The sequence below is a fragment of the Rhipicephalus sanguineus genome, chromosome 2 (assembly GCF_013339695.2).
Source record: "Rhipicephalus sanguineus isolate Rsan-2018 chromosome 2, BIME_Rsan_1.4, whole genome shotgun sequence".
NCBI lineage: Eukaryota > Metazoa > Arthropoda > Arachnida > Ixodida > Ixodidae > Rhipicephalus > Rhipicephalus sanguineus.
In genome coordinates, this window is record NC_051177.1 from 38,513,339 (window position 1) to 38,534,839 (window position 21,501).

Genomic DNA, 21,501 nt, shown 5'->3' on the forward strand with positions numbered 1-21,501 from the left:
CTTCGGCCCACTTTGTCGAGTTTCACACCGCTGTTTGAACACCGCCTCGAGGATGCCGCTGAGCTCGGGAGTTGAAGCTCAATAATCTGTACCTCGGAAACGACAGCTCAACTGAGCAGTTCACTTACTTTTTCTCTCCATTTCCCTTTTTTAGAGTTTGGCGAACTTGGATTGACAAAATTGCTCACTTCGCTTCGGGGGTAAAAGTTACTCGCCCGCAGACTTCGTATTTCTCGTACGTCGTTGAAGCCGGAAGCGAAAGGCTTTGAAGCGGCAGCGCCGCGCGTTCGGGGTTTTGCGGCGCAGTACTTTGAGGCCAAACGCCTGAAGCGCTGTTTTCCATGTGCTCCGCTAATTGGGACTTGCTGCGGCATAATGAAAATTTTGCAACCCGTTCTACTATAGTGCCCCAAGCTGGGTAGATTGCACGGTTGTAGCTTCGCTCCTTTGCGTTTAGATACCCTGAATGCGCAGTTATTGCGTGCAGAAACGAAGGCATGGTGGATGACTAAAAACAAAACTTGCATGTCTGTTCACCCCTCTCCCCCATCTCCTCCTCCTACTTTACTCTTCACTGTTGAACGATGCAGTGGTGCGGAGCTTTAACAAGCATTCCAATTAGGCATGATATAGCCTAGCCTTTTTGAAGCTGCGTTTGCTGTTCTACCAGAAGTTTATTATTATACGTTGTTTAGGAGATGTTGGCGCTTTGATATAACGCCGGTACACAACTTTTTCACGGATAATGTGGTCACTGAAAATCACAGCCATGAAGATTAAAAATTAAAAAAGCTGCATAAAATCGTACCTATAAAGACAGCTTGCATAAGTCAGCTAAGCCATAAAACAATCACACCAGAACGAAGTCCATTCACATGGCGACACTAAATACGACACAAAATACAGTCTAGACACCTAAAACTAGAGTTCGCATAAAATGAGTACGCACGGAAACCTATATGTTAACCAATAACGCTACAAATAAAGCCCAACAGCTCTTACAGCGCTCTTTATGAAACTTGTCCCTAAGTATGACTCCACTTTTCTTACAATAGCACACACAGTTGCCTGTACAGTTTACTGTATTACATTAGAGAGGCGCCCGGATTGATTGTATGCTTGCGCAAGGAAATTCGGTCGATATTTCGTCTTTTTTTAGGGGAGCCCTTTATAATACCGTGCTCGGTCGTGGTAGGCTAGGCCAACACACACTATGCTACGTAAGCCATGTAACCTTTTCTTAAGCATTAGCTTCTAGCACATACTAATTTATCTCAGAGTTAACAAACCGTTATTGCCCCATGTTGGAGCGCACCTTAGGTCGTCAGGCAGCTTGCCTTTGTGAAGAGGTGGGATATTCAAAACACCTTGAGCGCCCCCATTGTGGTATACCTAAGCCTGCGCGGGTACCATGCAATATTGCAGCAATAAGTTCTCGATAATAATAGCTAGATATGCGTCTCTACAGGCGAAGAATACACCAGTGCGTAGGCGTGCGCAGGGTTCCCCATTAGGAGGCCGGGGGGGGGGGGGCAAGCTTTATCACAGCGCCCCCCCCCCCCTCGCTCCCTTTGTTCGAGTTAAAAAGGCGACATGCTTCACAATGGATGAAACATTGTGAAAATGAAGTAATGACGTCCTTCTCCCAAAGACCTGCCTTTGGTCCCTATCTTTCTCGGAGTAAAGATAGGAAGTAAGTAGTTCTTGTCATGCAACAGCAGGGGCCTTCAGCCACCATTATTGTGAATAACCTGCGTAGCATAACCCTGTTCTTGATGATGGGGCAGGTCCGACTAAGTAAACGTACGGGGCAAATTTGGCGCCTACCTTTAGGCGATAAAAAAAATGGGGGCGCCCCCCCTCCCCCGCCCCTCCTGGCGCTCGCCTATGCACCAGTGTCATTTGCATCCCACATTGCTACTAGTAATCTACCTATGAAGAGCAAGCGATGAAAGTATCTATGGTGGAGCCACACGTGAATATTTCATTTGTTTCTAAGCTTTATACTTCAATATCGTTCAATGACGCATATGATCTGCAGCCTTATCTATCATAACTACACGGATTCAGTACAGAATTCTTACTTGCGAGTTCCAAAGAAAAACTCAGAATAATAAACGAACCAAGTAAAACGACGCACGCACTGGCATTCAAAAAAAATCTAGAATTGTGTTTCTGTCATGGTTGCAACTCTGACGCGCGAATAATGCACATTTTTTGCTAAACCATAGCAAGCGCTTACTTGATGGAAAAGACACGGTCGTTTATTATTGTAGAAAATAAAACAAACAAAAGAAAAGAGAGCTATCGAGGTCATTCGTGCCACAATGGAAACAGTCTCTTTTTTTTTTCCTATTTGTATCAGTGAGTACACAGTACGCAAAAAGCAAGTTCGTGTACTACGTCTGCTAGAACATGTATCTATCTTCGAACGTGGCTAGGGACGTCCACATTGTAAACAGAAATGGGCGAAAGTGGCATACCATTCACGTTGTGTTGGTGTCTGTTCCTTCTGGGACGACTGATGGACTTTGCGTGTACCATGTTGAAAAGGTCTGCCTAGATGTCACGTACATCAAGCAACTGTACCGTCATTTTCTTCAACAAAAGTTTCAAGGTTTTCCTGTGGTGCCGCATAACGACCTCAACAAAGCGTGTTAAACGAAACTCTGGCATTATTTCTTCGATTAACATATGTTTCAACGAAAAGATGCGTGTTTAGAATGTACGAAACGTCATTTCACCAGAAGATACACGTCTTAAAAGGCGCATTGATTCACGAATAAAAGGAGAAGAGAGAGAGGGAATAAGAATAAAAGAAAGGCGGGGAGGTTAACCAGGGCTGAGCCCGGTAGGCAACCCTGCACTGGGAAAAGGGGGAGGGGGAAGGAAAGGTAGAGGGGAGGAGAGAAAAGTCACTCTTTCAGCCGACCGGTAACAGTTCCGCATCTGACATCACAAACGGCGAATCAGTCCGGTATCCTTGAGAAAACGCAACAGCGCTTTCGTTGCCTTTCGGAACTGTGAAGAGCAGCCCCGTGGTCCCAATATTTTCGCGACAGTGAAAGCGCTTCCGTCCATTTAAGAAGTTGTGCTGGCCGCTATTGGTTTCATGTATATAATTTAGATAAAGTCAATGAGTCGTACGCTCATGGTTCTCGGCAAGGTATTTTGAGTGTGTAAGGCAAAGCGTATTGTAACGAATTATTGAAACCAAACAAACTCTGAAGTTTCGTATGAGATGTAAACCTGCATTCAAATGTCTTATTTCCGCGTCAACGACTGCACCGGTGCACAGACATTTTTTTTTTCTTTTTGCGAGACACGACACCTGAGCCCACTTTTCATTGACATTGCTATTGTACGTACAACAATTGTAGGGTTCGCAAGTCGTGCGCGCAAGGACTGCCCGACGAATAGCGAAAAAAAAAATAATTAATTGGCGCTAAGCGCGTGTCCCAAGCATACGAACGCGTGAGGACGACGACTGTATTGAATGTCGAATCAGCGTTGCTACTGTAAAAGTCTGAATGTCTCTTTCATCGCTTCAATACGTCGACAGCGAGGCTAACACGGTTCTTTTATCGGAAGGCTCGCGACCAGTCGTGCGGAAGCCTGCTTGTTCCCTTACACGACGACAATCTGTCGAACAGGACACAAAGATAAAAAAAAGAAAACAAGACGGCAAATGATATGAGGGGAGGCAAGCGGTGCCTCATACGGAGGATATACTTTCCCTGTTTCGATCTAGTGATCTACAGGCACGTACCCGCCCCCTGCAAAAGGCACGACCCTATAGACGGACATTGATCACGCGTTCTATCTCTCACTCTCTCTCTTTTCTTGCTGACGTGATTAATGACAGCCGATGATCAGCGCGTTCGAATAAATCACCGGCCCATTAGCGCGTCAAGCCCAAGAAAAGGCCCACGTACACGCGTATAACGCCGCCTTTTCTTTCTTTCCTTTTGCCGTCACCGTCCGGCAAACCAGGGCTGGTGCCCGATTAGCGTCCCCAGAGCTGCCGCTACGACTGCAAACGGGAGGGGAGGAGATTTCCGCAAAAAGAGCGAGCGCAACACATTATTCCAGATTTCAGACAGCCCTCGTCGTTCGTGTTTGTTCTTTATTTTCTTTATTTGTTCGTTCTTGCCTCGCACTAGACGTCCGGGACCTTCGATCCCCGCCCCCCCTCCCCCCCCCCTCCACCCGTCGACGCCACGATTCCTAGGCCGACGTCGTACCGCAGCTTTCGCCGCTGCCGAATTAAGACAAAGCGAACTCGCACACGCGTTGCCCTCTTCTCCGATCCGTGGCTGACATTCGTGCCCGGCGTCCCGGACTGGAGATCGTGTCGTTCCTAGCTCACGCTCCGACACGCAGTTCAGCCCGTTTCCAAGCGGGAAATTGTTTGGGCGCTCCCGCGGACGGTAATTCATTACTGCAACGCCATCGTTATCTGCCTTTTTTCGCCCGCGCCTTCGCCCCTTTTCTGTTATTTTTATCTACTTTTTTTTAATACGTCCGCACATGTACCAGAAGATCCCGTCCCGTGAAAACCCTGTCGGTGCGACGTCTTTTTCCCTTTTTTTCGCCCTTTTTACTGTGTCACCAGATTAATGCTACGTCGGAGTCCTCGCGACTGTAATTGCGCAAGCGCGCAAGTTGCGAAAGAAACGATATAAAAGACACTGCCTATTCGTGGATGACGCGGATAGATGTTGAACTTCCGGCGATGGTCACCTTAGAGGGAAGGTAGCACGGAAATAAATCATAGATTCGGACAAATATAAATTTGGAAGTAATCGCGTAAGAACTTGTGGTCAACTTTACGAGCGAGGTCAGAAGCAGGGGGAGTCTTGGTAATGTCAGGAAACCTAGCTAAGGAGGTAAGATAATAATAGTTAATGGCTCGGGCAGACGTCGCAGCCACTGAGTTTTGCGTGTCTGATGTCTAGCAAAGAATTGTACCGAGCTGTGATCTGCACAGCTCGGTACCCTTTACCCTTTAATAATGTACCCTTTACCCGCTTTGATTTCTTTCAGTGGTACATCTCGTAGCTGAAGACGAAAACAGTGCACTTTCCAATCATGGCTTCAAATGGACCAAACAAGCTCACTCAGACACGTGTTAGCACAACGAAGTTTTTTTTTTTCCGTTAGGAAGGGGTTGGCCACTCCAAAATTGGCTGAGTCGATATGGTAACATTTCAACAAGGGTTATTTTTCTCCCAATGTCTTTAAGAAATATTCCCGTTCTTTGAGTAACCATTATGTTTTGTAACCCACCTTGTTCTGTGCAGTGAAGTTTTCTTGTTACCGTCTGAACTGTTGTCTGCGCTGGTCAGCTCTGGTAGCGCGTGGTCTTTCTCTCATCCTCGGCAAGTTCTAGCCTTGAGAGAGAGAGAGAGATAATAAACTGAGAGAAAGGCAGGAAGGTCAACTAGAATTCTAGCATCCGGTTTGCTACCCTGCACTAAGGAAAGGGGGAGCAAGGGAAAGAAAGATGGAAAAGAAAGAGGACAGAAAAGCAGAGGCGCGGTAAAAAAAAACACATATAAATAAAAGGAAGGTGTTGAGCGGGAGCACTATAGCCTATCCAATAGGCCACTGCAACGCAAGAAGTTTAATAAGGCCTTAATTGATTTCCGGTGTGAAGACAGTTCGGGTCGGTATTCTAGCACTGACTGCTCCGACAGGAGCCTGTCGTCAAGGCGGGCCAACACAGCAGCTAGCGGCAGTCAGTGCGCGCTGTAGCGAGGGCAGCGACAAAGAACGTGGTCTCTCTATTCAACACTGCCGTTCTTGAAAGATTCTAGCCTGGAAGTTTCAAGGTGAATACCACTAATAATTTCTGCAGTTTCAAACATCTCAGAAAAACATTTCTGTGTTCTTCACTTGTTCCGCTGTGAATGTATATCTGCCTTGGATTTCAACATTATTCAACAGCGTCTGCCTAAGTTAAATTACTGTACTTCATTCCAAACGCTCACATATTATCAACATCTCAGAAATGCGTTGTTTCTTCTATAAAGAGCGCTAACATTAAGTTTCGTAAATGTGTTATCCTTCACTAATCAGTATCTTTAGGAGACTAATGCATAAGAAATATCTATTAAACCACACTTAAGAAACATTCTATCACGTGATCACGGTGTCATCGGATGTGCCTATTTCGTGCGATGACGGCTTCATTGGAGAGAGTCACGAAGGTTACGCTGGTCTCAGTCTACCTTCTTACTGAAACCATTCATTCCTTAGCAATTCACGATCGAGCTAGATTGCCCTGCAGCTGAGACTTCATAACATCGCTTTTACTGACACCATCTATCACATGTTTCCGATTTTTTTCGAATTGAATTGATTATTTCTAGCTGAAATGAACTGTTGTGCTGGTGTATCATGCAGATGTAGTGTATGTTGATGCATGACATTCTGTGTAGGGAAACACGTAATGATCTGCTTTATTAATTTGGTAGTTTCGTCAAAGTGTATGACAATGTTGCGTTTGTACTGAGGGTTTGTCGATGTATACGACAATGTAAACAAAATGCCTGCGCCTCTGCTGCTGTATTTGCAAATACGGGGGCGAAAGACTCTCATCATCATCATAATAATCATCATCATGACTGCGCCCACTGCAGCGCAAAGGCCTCTCCCACGTTCCGAAAATCAACCCGGTCTTGTGCTGGCTGTTGCTACGTTATACCCGCAAACTTCTTAATACCATTTGCGCACCCAACTTTCTGTCTCCCCCTCGCGCGTTTGTGTTCTCTTGGAATCCAGTCTGTTACTCTTAATGACCAGCGGTTATCTCGCCTACGAGGTACATGCGCTGCCCATGCCCATTTCTTCTTCTTGATTCCCTCAAGGCATCCTTGAATGGCTTTTCCCTTCGCCTCCCATCACTTGTTTTGTGATCAATAAATAAATAAATAAATAAATAAATAAATAAATAAATAAATAAATAAATAAATAAATAAATAAATAAATAAATCAATTTGTTAGCGTAACCTACGGTTGTAATATCACTGCTGAACGTACAGTATGGTCCACTCTTAGAGGGAACACACGAGCGCGTGGCCGGCTGTCCGCGGAGCGCTAACTGCTGGCGAGATTTGTAAATGCAGCGCACGCGTATAGATTCATTACGGCGTTCGGGTGCGCACCGCTCTTACAAGTGTATGCGCATGCGCCGCATTTACAAATCTCGCCGCTAGTCAGCGCCGCGCGGGCTGTCAGCCACGCGCTCGCGTGTTCCCTGTAAGAGTGGACCGTACTGTACAGCGAACACCAGTGCTTCACATTAGCGCGTGTCTAATAGCACTTAGAGAAGTTCTTTGTGCGAAGCAGCCACCTTACACGAATCGTTGCGCACGTTACAGGTCGGTACAGTATTCTGCCCACTGGGGAGCTTTACGTGCGACACGTGGAGTCCGGAGATCGCCTGAGAAGCTATCGCTGCAAAACGAGGCACAAGCTGACCAACGAAGTCGTCACGAGCGCTTCGTCGGGCAGGCTCATCATTCAAGGTAAGTGCCGCACGGCACGCTCCATTACACCCGTGATAATTTGTACAAACTCTACTCTACTGCACCGTCTCTTGGGGGTCATGATAAGTCTCACCGGAAAGACTGAAGCGCCAGAGGAGGGGAGGGACGTAGACTGCTCTTGCCCTCAGCATGTTGTGAGAAGCGGTGGAAACGACGGCGATTTGGCCATTCACTGTGGAAAATGTGGCTGCCTACCGATTTTTCAAGAGACCGAGCTTTTGCGCAGATACAAAGATCAGACTTCACGTGAAATCTTTGAGGCATTCTCAATGAAATGTGAAGATGCAGCACGCGTTAGCTCGCCTTCGATAAGTTTAACTTACAAGGAGTGGAGCTACCTCTGTAACTAATCTTGTTTGATTAAACAAGTTTTGTCACTGGACGCATGCACCTCCAGTAGTTTTGATGACTGCGAGATGATGTCCATATGTCTTCAAGGTATATTAGTATGTTTTCACAATGAACCAAATCATTTAGATGTCAGTGCTTGTCCTGTGCCCTTTCTTGCTCGTTTCATTTTAACTAAGGACACGCAGCAACTGGCTCGCATTCAGGCGCTGTTATGTTATCTTGTGTTTGGGAACAGCGGACGAGGGAGAGGTAGTGCCAGCGCAGTAACCTGGTGATGCGAAGGATTTCAATGGCAAGAAATTGAATACTACCCTACTTCAAGGAACGCCTCACGCGAAGTCCGACTGTTTCCGCTTATCACGTGTATTCATAGGAATGTTTGACGAGAAAAGAAAGTAGCCTGCGTCACGAGCTTCCAAACCATACTTTTCAATATTGATACATATGTTTATGTTGAATGATCGCAACACTGAAAGAAGCCCATATCAAAGCAGGTCTAATAAATTACAGTGCCTTAATAAGGATGAATTAATATTGCCTAAACTACTAAGTGGTGACAATAAATTTCTCATTGCGCCAACCTTGCATATCATATAAAATTCAGTTTGAAAATATTCGTCACTGCAGAAGACGAGTGATTTCAGAAAAAAAAAATGTTCCGGATATTTCTTTACTGTAAAATATTTTTTTTATTTACTTGGCGTTGCAAAACGTATATAAATCTTTAAGTTTTCAATTGTAGTGTTCTTGTAATTCCTTAGAACCAGAGCATGCCTTAATTGACTCGTTTGCTTCAATGATGCAGAACCTCAAGGCGCCGCATCTCCCAAGATCACCGACAGCCACCCTTTTGTCCATGCTGTCGAGGGACAGGATTCTGTTGAACTGGCTTGCGCAGCTCAGGGCTATCCTGTTCCATCGTACCGGTAAGAGGAAGCCCACGTGACGTAGCTTTCCCAGCTAGGGCGTCCGGCGCGAATGCTTTTAATAGTGTGGCTACCGCTATCTATGAGCCCTGACACATCTAGCTACCACACAGTGAGGCCACCCTTACGGCATGACAACGATAGTGTAACTCTGTGGACTGAGAGACGTCAATAAAGGGCCCCTAAGGCACCCCGAGTTCGAAGACGAGAGAGTGGTTCCTTTCTCGCCTTCACTACATGCGCTTTCTACATGCGCTGTCTCCTCCTCGCCACTTATTTGTTCATAAAACAATTGCAAAATGTCAGCACTAAGCATTGAGTTTACCAGGATCTCGCGCTTTTTGACTACACACTGTTACCTCCGTTTGCGCAGTCGAAAACTCACAAAACGAAGTGCAATCAGTTGATTGCGGGCGATTTTTCATGCGAGACAAGGCAGAATGGGCGTACGACTCTATGGAAAAGCAGGGTGGGACACAATTCACAACTGATATCCTCGCATATTGACCGATCGGGAGCTCTCACCCTCTTGACGTCACGTGAACAAATTGCTGGCTTCACGAATTGTGCCGCAAAGACGGGAAACGCCGGGAGAGAATGACGCGCCCGTTCTTTGAATTTTGAGAAGTTGTTTAGGGGCCCTTTAACACATCTTGGTTTTCTTATAGTCGTAGTGGTTGCGTGTTGTATTTTCAGATGGGTTCATCCTGTATGTCGAAGTCGGCGATTCCTTCACCTATAGTTACAGCATGTTGCGCTTAACGCTTAACTATCGTGGAACTAAAACCGCTGCGTCGTTTTCCAGGAATTCCTGTCATTAATAGCAAAGCAGATAGCAGGAACCAGCTGTCTCACAGAGCGAAACTTTTCACCCGTTGGGGGAGAAAAAAGGCATACACTCAGTCACTCAGAAAGAGTGCGTTGAAGCATATGTAATTTAAGCTCCAGCTCTGTGAACACGTTCCCTACCTCAATTCGAGATTTTTCGAGACATACGGACAGTTTGACAGCCTACACTTTTGTAATCGAAGTTTCTTCAAAAGATAAAAAAAAATAGAGAGTAAGTGGAGAATATATGAACGTGCTTCCAACGTGAAATTAGAACTTGAATGCTTTTGTGGCTAACCTAAGAGCGGGATTATAGGTCTCTGCGCCAATCCCCAGAGAGGTCACCCAAGTAAAAAATTAAAAAATAAATGCTGGAAATTCTGTTTTTAAGAAACCTAATGTGCGGCCAACTGTGAAGCCGCTGCTTCAGACATCGTCCTTTTTTATTGTTACGTTGTGTCAAGCCGAAAGGGCCTAAAAAAAAACGAATTACGAAACAGGAAGTAATACTCAGCAACGTTAATAAGGAAGAACTTCCTTTTGCGATCGTCTACCAATTTGAAGGTCTGCGCGCTCAGATTCGGGTGGACGCATCTGTGTCTATGTTTTTCGGTCTTTTTTCTTTTTTCTTTTTTTCACGGAGTAAAAAGAATTCCATTCAGTTAGGGTAAGCCAGCAGGATCTGCTCGGATTTAGGAACGAGAGGTGAAGAGGAACAGGAGAAAGGTTTCGTGCTAAGAAAAGAATCAGCGAAGCGCGCTCGCGCGATTGCTATATTCTTAGTACTATCAATTTCGGCGCCCTCAGAGCCCACTCCAAGGTTCGCTTCATTGCTATAGCGAAATTTCATTCTTTAAAACGCACAAAAAACGAAGAGAACAACGTCCTGAGGCTGAAAACAAACAGAAGGAACTTAATTTTTTTTTTTTTTTTTTTTGCGACGAGGTGATATGAGACGTCTCAGCAGGCTGAAAGGGTTTCAGAGAGAGTGACAGTGAAAGGAAAAAATAAGGCCGCCTTCAGTAAAAAAAAAAAGGCAAAATAATTTAAGTATGTCAGGACAAAAACCTTCTCTTGGAGCCTGAGCTAACAGACAGTCAATTTCACTCATACCTAATAAGAAGAGACGAACTTATGCAATAAACTAAACGTGAAAGCTATACTACAATGATATTTTTCACTGCTCTCCGGACGCCAGATAGACTACGTAGAAATCGATGAGTGGAGGACTCGTTTCAAGTCACGTTTTGCTGGTTATTGTCCAGGTATATTGTCTCGCTTTGTATACATGCCTGAATGCTCATAGTTGTTTATAGCCGCTGTATCATAACAAAAATGTGTTTTGATAACGTTGTCATCGGGATTGTTGTGCTGGTCAACTCGGGCGTTAAATATCTGAGCTTATTATCATTGCTTTATGTTCTAGACGCCCTTGACGGACCATGATAGCTATAGTGATAAAAAGCATTCTACGGCACAACAAATTGTAGTTGCATTTGTCATGCGCGAATCCGTGCAGTTCCTACCGTTATCTAATCGCCTTGAAGAGTGCGGTTTGTGTCGTGGGTTACTTGTGTTCTCATTCATCGAATCGAAATTCGTTGCTGCAATACTGAAGACCTTTTTTTTTGTTAATGTCGTTCCTTATAAGAAATTTCGTGCGTTTAGAATGTTCAACTAACTTGCTGTTGGAATGGAATAAGTCAAGTATCATACGGGGTTCAAGCAGCGCCTATGCTGCTCAATGATGAACTTTTGTCTGGGTGCCTTCCTTTGCATTCAAGGCATTTTCTCGCACACCTTGCACAGTAAGAACGATGTATGTACGTGCCTTTTGTTTCGTTCACGGTGGGAAATGAAGGCGCAGTGATTCTTGTACATCAACCTCGACTAGCACTTCAACTATGACAATCGGTATCGAATCCACTCATTTAATTAATTCAACACCTGTGTTTCGATCTCCTCTTTCTGAACTCTCCAAGACATTTAAACTGCAATTTTATCTCCGACTAGGTGTTTAAGCAGGACGTTGTTAAAACTGTGCTTCTGCCCTGTGTTCTTGCTTGAACAGAATCTTCCTTAATCTTATCACCCTACTCGCTTTGGTCTTATATACAATACAGTTCGTTGCTTGCGTGCCATACCGGAAGCATGTGGCACTCACGAACGTTCCTGCCAACACTCATGCAGACGCGTGCACTTACACCATGAACAGCATTCAAAGACCAAATGTTCTCGCATATCTCCAGTAACGGTTGCTATGGAAATAAAGCCTCGATTGTTCGTCTCGGGTGCCCTCCCGTTTATGTACCGTTGTTCTCGTCGTAATATTAATCAACCTACGAAACGCGCTCTAAAATTGTCTCACCTAAATACCTCCATTATCTTCTTTCCCCCTTCGTGGTTCCTTGAGACAAAAGAACTCGCGCATGTGTGCGAAGAGAAGTCAAAGAATTGAAGAAGAAGAAGAAAAACACAACGGTAGTTAGGCAGCAAAGCTTCTTGTACAGCGTCGCTGCTCGGCTATATGGAAGCGCGCATACCGCCGGCCTAACGATGCGAGGCGCTTCCTTGCCGGCCAAGTTCGATTAATTATTCTCTATTCCACGGGAACGGAGACGGGGGGAGGGGGGGGGGTTCTAACGATGTCGTGTTTTCCGGTGCTTTGCTATTCCTTCTTCCATTTTCTTTCTTTCTTTCCTTTATAGTCTGCGCGTAATCAAGAACACGAGAAAAGAAATGTATGCTTCTAAGAAAACCTCTCTAAACGAAACAACGCTTGGAAGAAAATCAGAACTATGCGCAATAGCACCGAAAAATAAAAATGACAGACATATATACGCGGAGGTAAGGAAAGAAGTCCACTAGTGAAAAAAAAAATTGATAGAGAAAGATGAAAACTAGGAGCGCGGCCACGCGCGCACCGTGGAAAGTTGGTCCGACTACGTGATTTATGGAGAAGCATGCGGAAAGGGCTGGCCCTCTTCTCGCCGGCGAGTGGACGTGTGAGGAATATCTATATTGGACGCCGTGGGGGGAGGCCACGCCGCCATTCCACGGCAAGGCCCGAACCGAGAAGATATCGGGGTTAGAAAGGAAAGGAAACGAGAGAAGGATTGGGGTGGGGTTAGGGAAAAATTTGGGGACGCGAGAAGTCACTCGGGCTGGGGTGGGGTGCATGCGAGAAGGAGGCCGATGGCGAGAATCTACCCCTCCAGGTTTGGCCAGTTTCAATTTATCACCGGCCACCACCACGGCGGCTGCGGTGTCGACGGCCACAGACGCCCCTGGGGTTATGCCTCGGGGCCTCTGCACCACCTCCTCCTCCGTCGGGCTCCGGCTTTCCAATTTCCTTTCAATCGTAGCGCGTGAGGAGGCGCTGCAACGACTGCGACCACTACGACGTCGAGAGGTCATTCTTGACGCCAGCGTGCGCGCTGACCACTTCAAAGGGCGAGAAACCTTTGTGACGTTGTCGTTTGTTATACGGCCCCTTCCTACACGCTCTTCGTGGCGATCACGGCATTTTTTTTTTCTTTTGGCGTTTCACCCGCAGCCGCCAATTCCATTTTCACCTCTCTTTTTTTTTAATTTTTCAGTTTTGCTTGTCGTTAGAGGCTGCTCGCTTAAATTCGAATCGGAAGCGTTCCCGGCAAGCGGAGAAGAGCAGGATATGGGCGTTGATGGGACAAAGGTGCTCTTTCTTAGCCCCCGTCTGCATCGGAAGAAAGCGATTTCTTTTGTAAGGCCATACGGTAAACCTCCTGAATTGTGGCCCCGGATAGCCAGATTTTCATCATCGACGTTTTGAAACTACCGGTATATATATATATATTTCACTTCTCCACGTCTCTATACAGAGCTACGCAGATACTTTCCCGAATCACATAAAGACTGCTCTTTCGACAAATATTGTTGGCAAGACACTCGAATATGATGAGCGCGCCAAGCCTAGGCACGCTTCCGGTCAGACAACTTCGTGCGGACGGGTGAGGTCTGATTGTCCTCATGTTCGTAAGAGCACGCAGAGATACGTGGTCCTGGTTCTCCGCACAACTGGCTTCTCTGTGGTTCGTAGACGGGCGTCATTATGATTTTTCATACAAACGGGAACACGACTTGCATTTGCATGATCGCAGAGTAAGCACAAAACATGGGCGAAATGCCCAAAAGTCTTCGTTATTAACTGCGGTTTGCTATGAGCCGGTTCCCTTCGTCGTTATTAGGCCCAGCATCAGAATTTGTTGCAATTCTTTCTTAACGGAAAATTCTAGCGTAATAACTTTCCCTTTAAATACATACCCGTGTCACATATATATCAAATCATATTGCGCTGTTTTAGTTTTCTTCTGACCGACGTTGAAACTAAAAAAGTAATAATAATAAAATAAACTAGAACGAAAAGGAAATGAAGTTTTCTACAGTGGAGTGCATCCACGTCTAAAATCGAGCCTTCACTTTCCTTAGTAGTTAAGATTTCGAACTAAAATGCAATCATAAGGATCTTAAGACCTGCGCTGAATTAGAATCACTAATTAACTTTGAGAAGCTTTTGCGACAGGAGTGTCCCGCCAATGATACCAACGGGTATATGTACTTCAAATGTAAAATAGTGGCTCCATCCTAGTAAATTCTACGTGAAGAAAAGACAGCCCAGTTAGAGCGATCGCTTCAAAACGCTATTGTGCGTATAGAAATTTTGTATAACAGAAGTTTCTTATAAGCTTTGAAAATAACCTATGCAGGCTATTTTTCAGTCATTTCTTGAATATGTCGCCGTAGATGAAATCCGTCGACGTGCTTCGGAGACGGAGCTGTCAAAACTCTTGTTTCATATCAACGTCATCTTCAAAGGTACTCAGTCATCTAATGATACCGGAAGTACGTTTCACGTTCGAAGCATCTGGAATTCGTTTCACGCATCAAGGCTCAACTGTCGTGTGCTCGTCATGCAATGGTTGGCGTCTGTTTCTCCCGACGTTAGCGACTCAGCGTTTCGGTTCGGCTCAGGGTGGCTTTTGTTTCTTTGCGCGGAACTTAATCGCCAGATATCACCAGGCATATAACTCAGTGTCAACGAAAGTAAAGAAACATGTTCTTTATGTAAACCTTGGAATGACAGCATGCCGTAACAGGGACGACGTACCAGAGTAAATTAGAAGCCACGGCGCGCAAGCCAGCGGGATCACATAAGTAAGAATTCCAATCTTATATCCTCAGGTTTTAGTATCGTCGTGTCACACGATTAGTATTTTTCGGTCCCTAATGATTTTTTTCCCGCGTCGACAGCTTATACCTGTATTCTTGAAATTCTTGCTTTAAGCCAGCAATATTTCCGACGACCTGACAGCACGTTTAATAATGAATGATTGAGAGCTGCATGCTCAGGACTCGTGATAAATAAGCCGGTGCGCATGAAACGAAAATGTTACATATCCACTCTATATCTGCCGTGCACCTCTCCCGTTATTTTTTTTACAAAAAGCTGTACAAGATTTTCCTTTTCAATGCTTTGCTGGTACAGTGCCTATTAGTTTTTTGCACGCAGTGTCCTTGTTGAAATAAGAAATGTATTACACTTTTGATTTATATATGTCGATTGCTAAAAATCTTTATTAAAACGTGTTCTCGGAAAAATAACTTTTCGTGCAATAGCAAAGCATATAATTCTGTTTTAGCGCAAGACAGGAAAAAGTGCACAAATAACATTAATGTGTATGAGTGTCAAGCCTCAGCAGTAGGCGATAGGAAGAGACGATGAGTGTAGCACAGAAAAGGACAGCTGACAGGACAGGTAGGAATCCTCCTTCGCGATTTCGGTGCAAACTGGCAAGAAATGTAGAGCTCGGGTATGGCGTTGATAATATCGGTGTTCCCACGTGGCAGTCGGTGTGTTCAAGAAGTTGTAGAGCAAAGCTTTACCTGATTGTGGCTTTCGATACTTTCTCATGTGTATAAGTGCCAGTAATCATTGAACAGGCAATGCCATTCCGCGGAGCCTGCGGCATTCGCTGTTCTCATCGCTTCGAAACTTAGTCTTTCCCTGAACGTCTTTCTTGTTTTGATGAGAGCGAGTAGACATTTTCAATTACGTACGCAAAAAAAAAAAGTCATTGTCTGTTGATACCTTATGATTGCTCGTAAATGTACGGACCTTTGGTTTGCCTTCTTGTTCCCTCTCAATGCACGCATAATTTATGTGTATTCTCGTGTGCCGCATATATCTTGCCTTTATATTTCGTACACGTTCGAAAATAAACGTCGACAAATTTCACCGAACGTTTGTGCTGTCTTCTCGTCTTGTCCTTCTCGGTTCCTGGTGTCATTACTTCATTAGTTTACACACGAAACCAGTCAAAAAAAATTGCACTGGCTTAGCTCGGCTATGCCAGGATATACGTAGCGTTAGCAAAGGTTCAGCTAATTATTCCGAGCTTTCCAAATTGTCTAGGATTAGCTTGATTGTCATGCTTACTGCTGCTCTGATGACACACACACGGTATACGTATTATGTGGCACATGCATATTTATTTTTGCCCAACGTCAGGTTGCTTCTTCATTCTTCGTACGCTGAACCGCTAATTGCCAGGCAACTACTTCGGGATCCGGTGACATAAGCTTCTCGGCTCTTCTGCGCCGTTGAGCAGCATTTGCGCTCTCCTTCTCCATGGCATTACTCATCTGCAAACGCCAGTCAGAGGCACTGTCAAGCGGCACCAGCGCATTGTCAGACGGCGACTGCACAGCGAAGGCGAATAGCTGCGCGCGCCATGGCTACGACGTCACCCCTCTCGAGTGCACAGAGCAGCAGCGGCGAGTCGCGCGCGCCGGCGCCAGTCTGCCTGCGCGGCTTCGACGCCACTCCTCCCGCTCTCCGCCACCAGCAGCGGCGAGCCGCGCGCGGTGGTGGCGGAGAGCGCGTGAGATGCCGGCTCTGCACTGATCCTCGCGCATGCGCAGCACGGCTCATGAGGACCCACGCGAAATCGGCTCCGGCTAGGCAAGTGTATCTAACGCTACAAAATGTATTTTCCCATGTACAAGAACTTAAAACCGCTGTTCTCAGCACGCAGGCACTCAGTGTAGGAATTGAACGTTTGGGCAAACAAAAATGGTCACTTCAATCACTTGCAGGTGGTACAGAGAGCTCGGCGGTCGGCTGCTGGACCTGACGAGAGACCTGAGGACGACGCAGACCGAAGGGTCTCTCCTTCTATCAGCGCCGCTCGTGCGGGACAGCGGCAAGTATTTCTGCGTCGTCAACAACAGCGTAGGCGAGGAACAAGTCCGTACCACGCTTTCCGTTACCGGTGAGTTCGGTTTCTATTTCTCATATTTAGATATTCAGCCAATAATAAAAATTCTGGGTAATTAAACATCATTAAAGGGAACATAAAACATAAAACATAATTAAAGAGAACATAAAAATAGTCCGAGTATCTATAGGCTAATGGGAACAGTATGCGCTCGGTTCAATACGATTTAGACGCGCCTTTCATATTTAATCTCTTGACTAAAGTTACGTAGGACGACCTCTATAGTTTACAGTTACTCGACCTGGCCCAATTTAATGAAGTCCTCTCACATTTACCGCTAAATCGACACTCTACTTTCCGCAGAAGTGGTGAACCCAGAGCGAACGAGCCCATGTGACAGGCAGATTTTATTTCAAACACAGAGTTGAGCGTGGTAGCGGAGTGACACTGAAGCTTCGCAGTGTTTGAGAAGACGACGCGCATCTGCTGATGAGCCGCGAATTAAGAGAATGCATGTCGACTGTACCTGCCAACATGGATACGCTGATACACTGCATGATTGCACTTCTGCGAGATATATCCTTCTCTGTACCACTCACTTTTTTTCGTGCTTTTACCTAACGATCGAAACAACAATTTATACATGTAAGGGTTAGCTGAAATTAGGGTAGTTAACTAGTAAATAAAAATGAAACAGCTTATTACAATAGTGCGGTATAATCGTTGAATAAAAAACGCCAGGCCTGTGCGGAGCGCGCAGCACAGTCACAGCGAAAGCTGGAAGAGCGGCCTTTGTAGATCCCGTTCGAAACTCGCTCGGGGAAACTAATACAAGTACGCATGCAAGGTATCTATTACGCCACAAATCATATTTTTTTTTTGAAGTAGGGAAGCACCTACTACTATGTCATTGTTCGTCTTTCTGTCGAGTCACTGCGGCGTCATAGGGAACGAACACGCCGATAATGCCGCTCGGGCAGCTCATGAAAGCACACAGGAAGATACCATCCCACTTTCAAGGTCTGACGCTGCCAGCAGTCTTCGAAGGCTTGCACATGAGATAACGCTCGCTCTATGGTGCCTAACAAGCAGCCGAACCAACCGGACCAATCGTCAACGCCACCTGTCTTTGATGCATCTCTGTATGCCAAATGGACTCCGCCGAAGAGAGGCCACACTGCTTTATCGCTTATGGCTAGGCGTGGCATTTACGAAGTCCTATTCCTTTCGGATTGGAATGGCCGACAACGCTCTTTGCAATGCCTGTCGTTGCGAGGAGACGCTACACCACGTCCTGTGCGACTGTCCGGCATATAATGTTCAGAGACAGTCACTGGCGTCCGTTCTAGCGCGCCTAGACAGTGGCCAAATGTCTGTTGAAACAGTTCTTGCATGCCGTCAACAGAAGGCATCACAGCTGAAGGCGACGAAGGCACTGCTGAGGTTTTTAAGAGAGACGAACTTGAACAAGCGGCTGTGACAGAAATGTCGCGTACCACGCAAGAGTGACCTACTGATTCTGTGTGTGCAGTGTGATGTGCTATCTTTCTATCTTTCTCTCTCTCTTTCCTCTCCATCTTTAATCTCCCCCACCCTGTTTCCATGTGTATGGTAGCAAACCGGTTGTCCCATACTGGTTAACCTCCCTGCCTTTCCTTCTCTATTATTTCTTCTCTCTCTTTCTGTCGATAATCGAGGTACCCGCTACACGTCTGAAAGGCATTATGAGCACTTTGTTGATGTTGCACGTGTTTGATGACGATGAAGAATTATGGATGAGCACTTTGGAGGTGGCGGGAAGCTTCAAACCACACACTCGTTACGCAGTTAGCAATGAGTGACGCCTGGTTAATATTTTACTCTTCTGCCACGCTATATTATTCATGTTAACGCGATTCCTTGTCCGCCATCACGCCTGTATAGGGTCTTTTTGCAACTGAGTTTCAAGCACCAGCGTGGCCCTGTGGTAGAATACTCGACTGCCAGGCAGATGACCCGGGTTCAAATCCCACCCGATCCTGGATTTTTTTTTTCTTATTTCGCGCGATATTGGTTGCGGACACCGGTGGCGGCGGCGGCGACGGCGGCGGCGAACGACTACTCCACTGCCGTTGTGACATGATAACAGCTTTCGCTGTAAAAATTATTATGCTCTGTTTACGATGTATACCTAATCCTATAATGCCATATAGTCAGCTGTAAAAACGTATATGTCCTCACTGTAACCCACACAATTAGGCTACGATGAATATAGATGATGTTAATAGACAAACAAACGACAAAAGTAGCTATGGCGTTCCTATATGACACTACTGTTACTCCTTGTTTTTTATCCATCAAAAGCCATGAATGGTGCGCATTCTACCGCTATACACGTGATGATATTTTAATGTACATTTTGTACTTACATTCGCTAACAGCACCGTTGAAAGTCGAGCTGTTCCCGGCGGTTCAGACGGCTGACGTCGGTCAGCCGGCGGTCTTTAACTGCACGGTGACTGGACACCCTGTGCGGTCGCTCTTCTGGTACAAGGACCAGCGACCTCTGGAGGCCAACGCCCGGGTCTCGTTCCTCGCCACGGGCATGCTGCGCATAAGTGCCGTGCTCCGAGAGGACGCCGGCATGTATCAGTGCTACGCACATAACGAGGCCGATTCAGCGCAAGGGTCAGCGGAACTGCGGCTTGGAGGTAAGCAGGACATTCCCGTTGTTGCTGCATTAGCGGTAGGTGTCTCAAATTGCAAGCAGTGACTGTGTGTGTTGGCAGTAAAGTTGGTGCGAGATAGAGGTTTAGATCAGATGTAAAAGAGATATATAAAAGTAAAACAATGCTGAAACAAGTTAAAACTAATGAGATGTTAACAAATCAAAATTACATGATTCATGGCTTAATTAAATTGTTCATATACGCAATGCAACGATAACTGAAGCATTCTAATCAGGTGTAAAAGGTAGACCGCGGTAGGTTGAGTGCAGCCCAGGAGTGAGTCGGCTGTAACCAGAAGGAGTCAGCAAGACTTCCTCAAACAGGAAATCAAAACCGGATGTGAGCATAAGACCAGAAGTGGTAAATGAAAGTAAAAATTAGACGTGGCAATTAGAAGTGAAAATAAGAGCGCAATTGAGTACCTGGAAATTACGTGACAGACTGGGATCGTTTGACGGTAAGTAGGCCTGACACGGCAGTCGGGTCTCCGAGAGCGGGTTGATGCCCAAGAGCGCTACGCGCCTCTTGCCAACATGTGGCGTTTAGTCTTGCTACATCATCGCATCTACGCTCAGCAGGGCTCCTACAGCGCTTGATATCTGGATGATTTATCTAGATAGACTTCATAACAGCTTGATTTCGCCGAAACTTCACTGTAAGTGAACCCCCTTCTGCGATTTGTTCGTTCATTTTGCGTTCGAAGTAATTTAGTATCCAAATAACATTTATTTCAAATTCGTGACGTAGCTCGCCAACTGGCACCTGTAAAGCGTGCTTAACCTCAGGTATGGACTTGTTACAGCGAAGCAGCCGTAGTGTATCGTTTTTGCGGTTGTTTTGCCGCACCAATGTAGTGTATGAGGCAAAGCACTCTTTACAGGCGCAGGTTGGCGAGGTACGTCACAAATTCGAAATGGCTGGTGGAAAAGATTGATCGTGCCACTCTTTTTGAAGCAATCCTCTCCCTGTTCCACCATACACTCGAACAAGGGGTGAAATTGCACGGGCCTTCTACAGACGTGCGTATCTTGCCTAATTCGCCTCGGCGCCAACAAAAACAAGCTTTATTTTATCGATCAAAGGGACGTCCATGTTCTAAAATTACAGTGCCTTGTAGCGACGTTGCAATCTTGTATGTTGCAATACGTAATATTGTAACATTGAATTTCTTACGACGTATTACTATGTTTATCACCCAGCGTCTTTCAACGTGTAATTGAGCAATTAATTTCTGTTAGCCCGAGCGCGGCGTTGCTACAGTTCGAACAAGGCATTTGTCTCTCGGTCGCTGAAAAACGCGTCACCTGAAAATGTATTGCCTTGTGGCACTGTTGCAATATCATCTAAAAACAGGGCGTTTTTTTTTCCTCACCATATGTACACTTTAGGAATAGATTTCACTCAATAAATTTCTATGGCAACTTCTGCGCGAAGTTCCACAAGGAGGTACATGTACAATTGATTTCCCTTTATTACCTTGTTCAAAAAAGACATAGGCAATCTCTGCGCAACCTATATGAAGAAATATGCCATAAGCCATGCCAACTGCACGATACATGTGCGAATAAACTTCCGCTCCGGTTGCTCCCAGCATAAAAGCTTAGGATGTGACAAATGTGCAGATGCACCTAAGTGTGCGAAGAAAGGGAAGCAGTACGAAAATGCAACGGTGGGCATGAGCGTTTATTCATCCAGTAGTTAGTTGCAAGCACAGCGCTAAAACTTGACCCCGCTACTTACCTTCTCTCATAAGAGGGATCATATTTTCGACCGCGATATGACGTCATCTGTAAGTTATGTTGCTTTTCTACAACGAAGCTCCGACCTTACCGACTGAAGCAGCCACATTACATAAACTTATTTCACTCATTAAGAGACA

At 45.6% G+C, this 21,501-nt stretch overlaps 1 protein-coding gene across 1 annotated transcript in view; it reads left to right on the forward strand.

Annotated features, from left to right (window-relative positions):
* LOC119382786 (Down syndrome cell adhesion molecule-like protein Dscam2) overlaps positions 1-21,501 on the forward strand; it is a 291,338-nt gene that overhangs the window by 183,179 nt on the left and 86,658 nt on the right. Inside the window, exons 5-8 of the mRNA XM_037650632.2 lie at positions 7,386-7,532; positions 8,710-8,830; positions 16,793-16,968; positions 19,335-19,604. Of these exons, the coding sequence (XP_037506560.1) occupies positions 7,386-7,532; positions 8,710-8,830; positions 16,793-16,968; positions 19,335-19,604 (714 nt within the window). The remainder of the gene's footprint in view (positions 1-7,385; positions 7,533-8,709; positions 8,831-16,792; positions 16,969-19,334; positions 19,605-21,501) is intronic.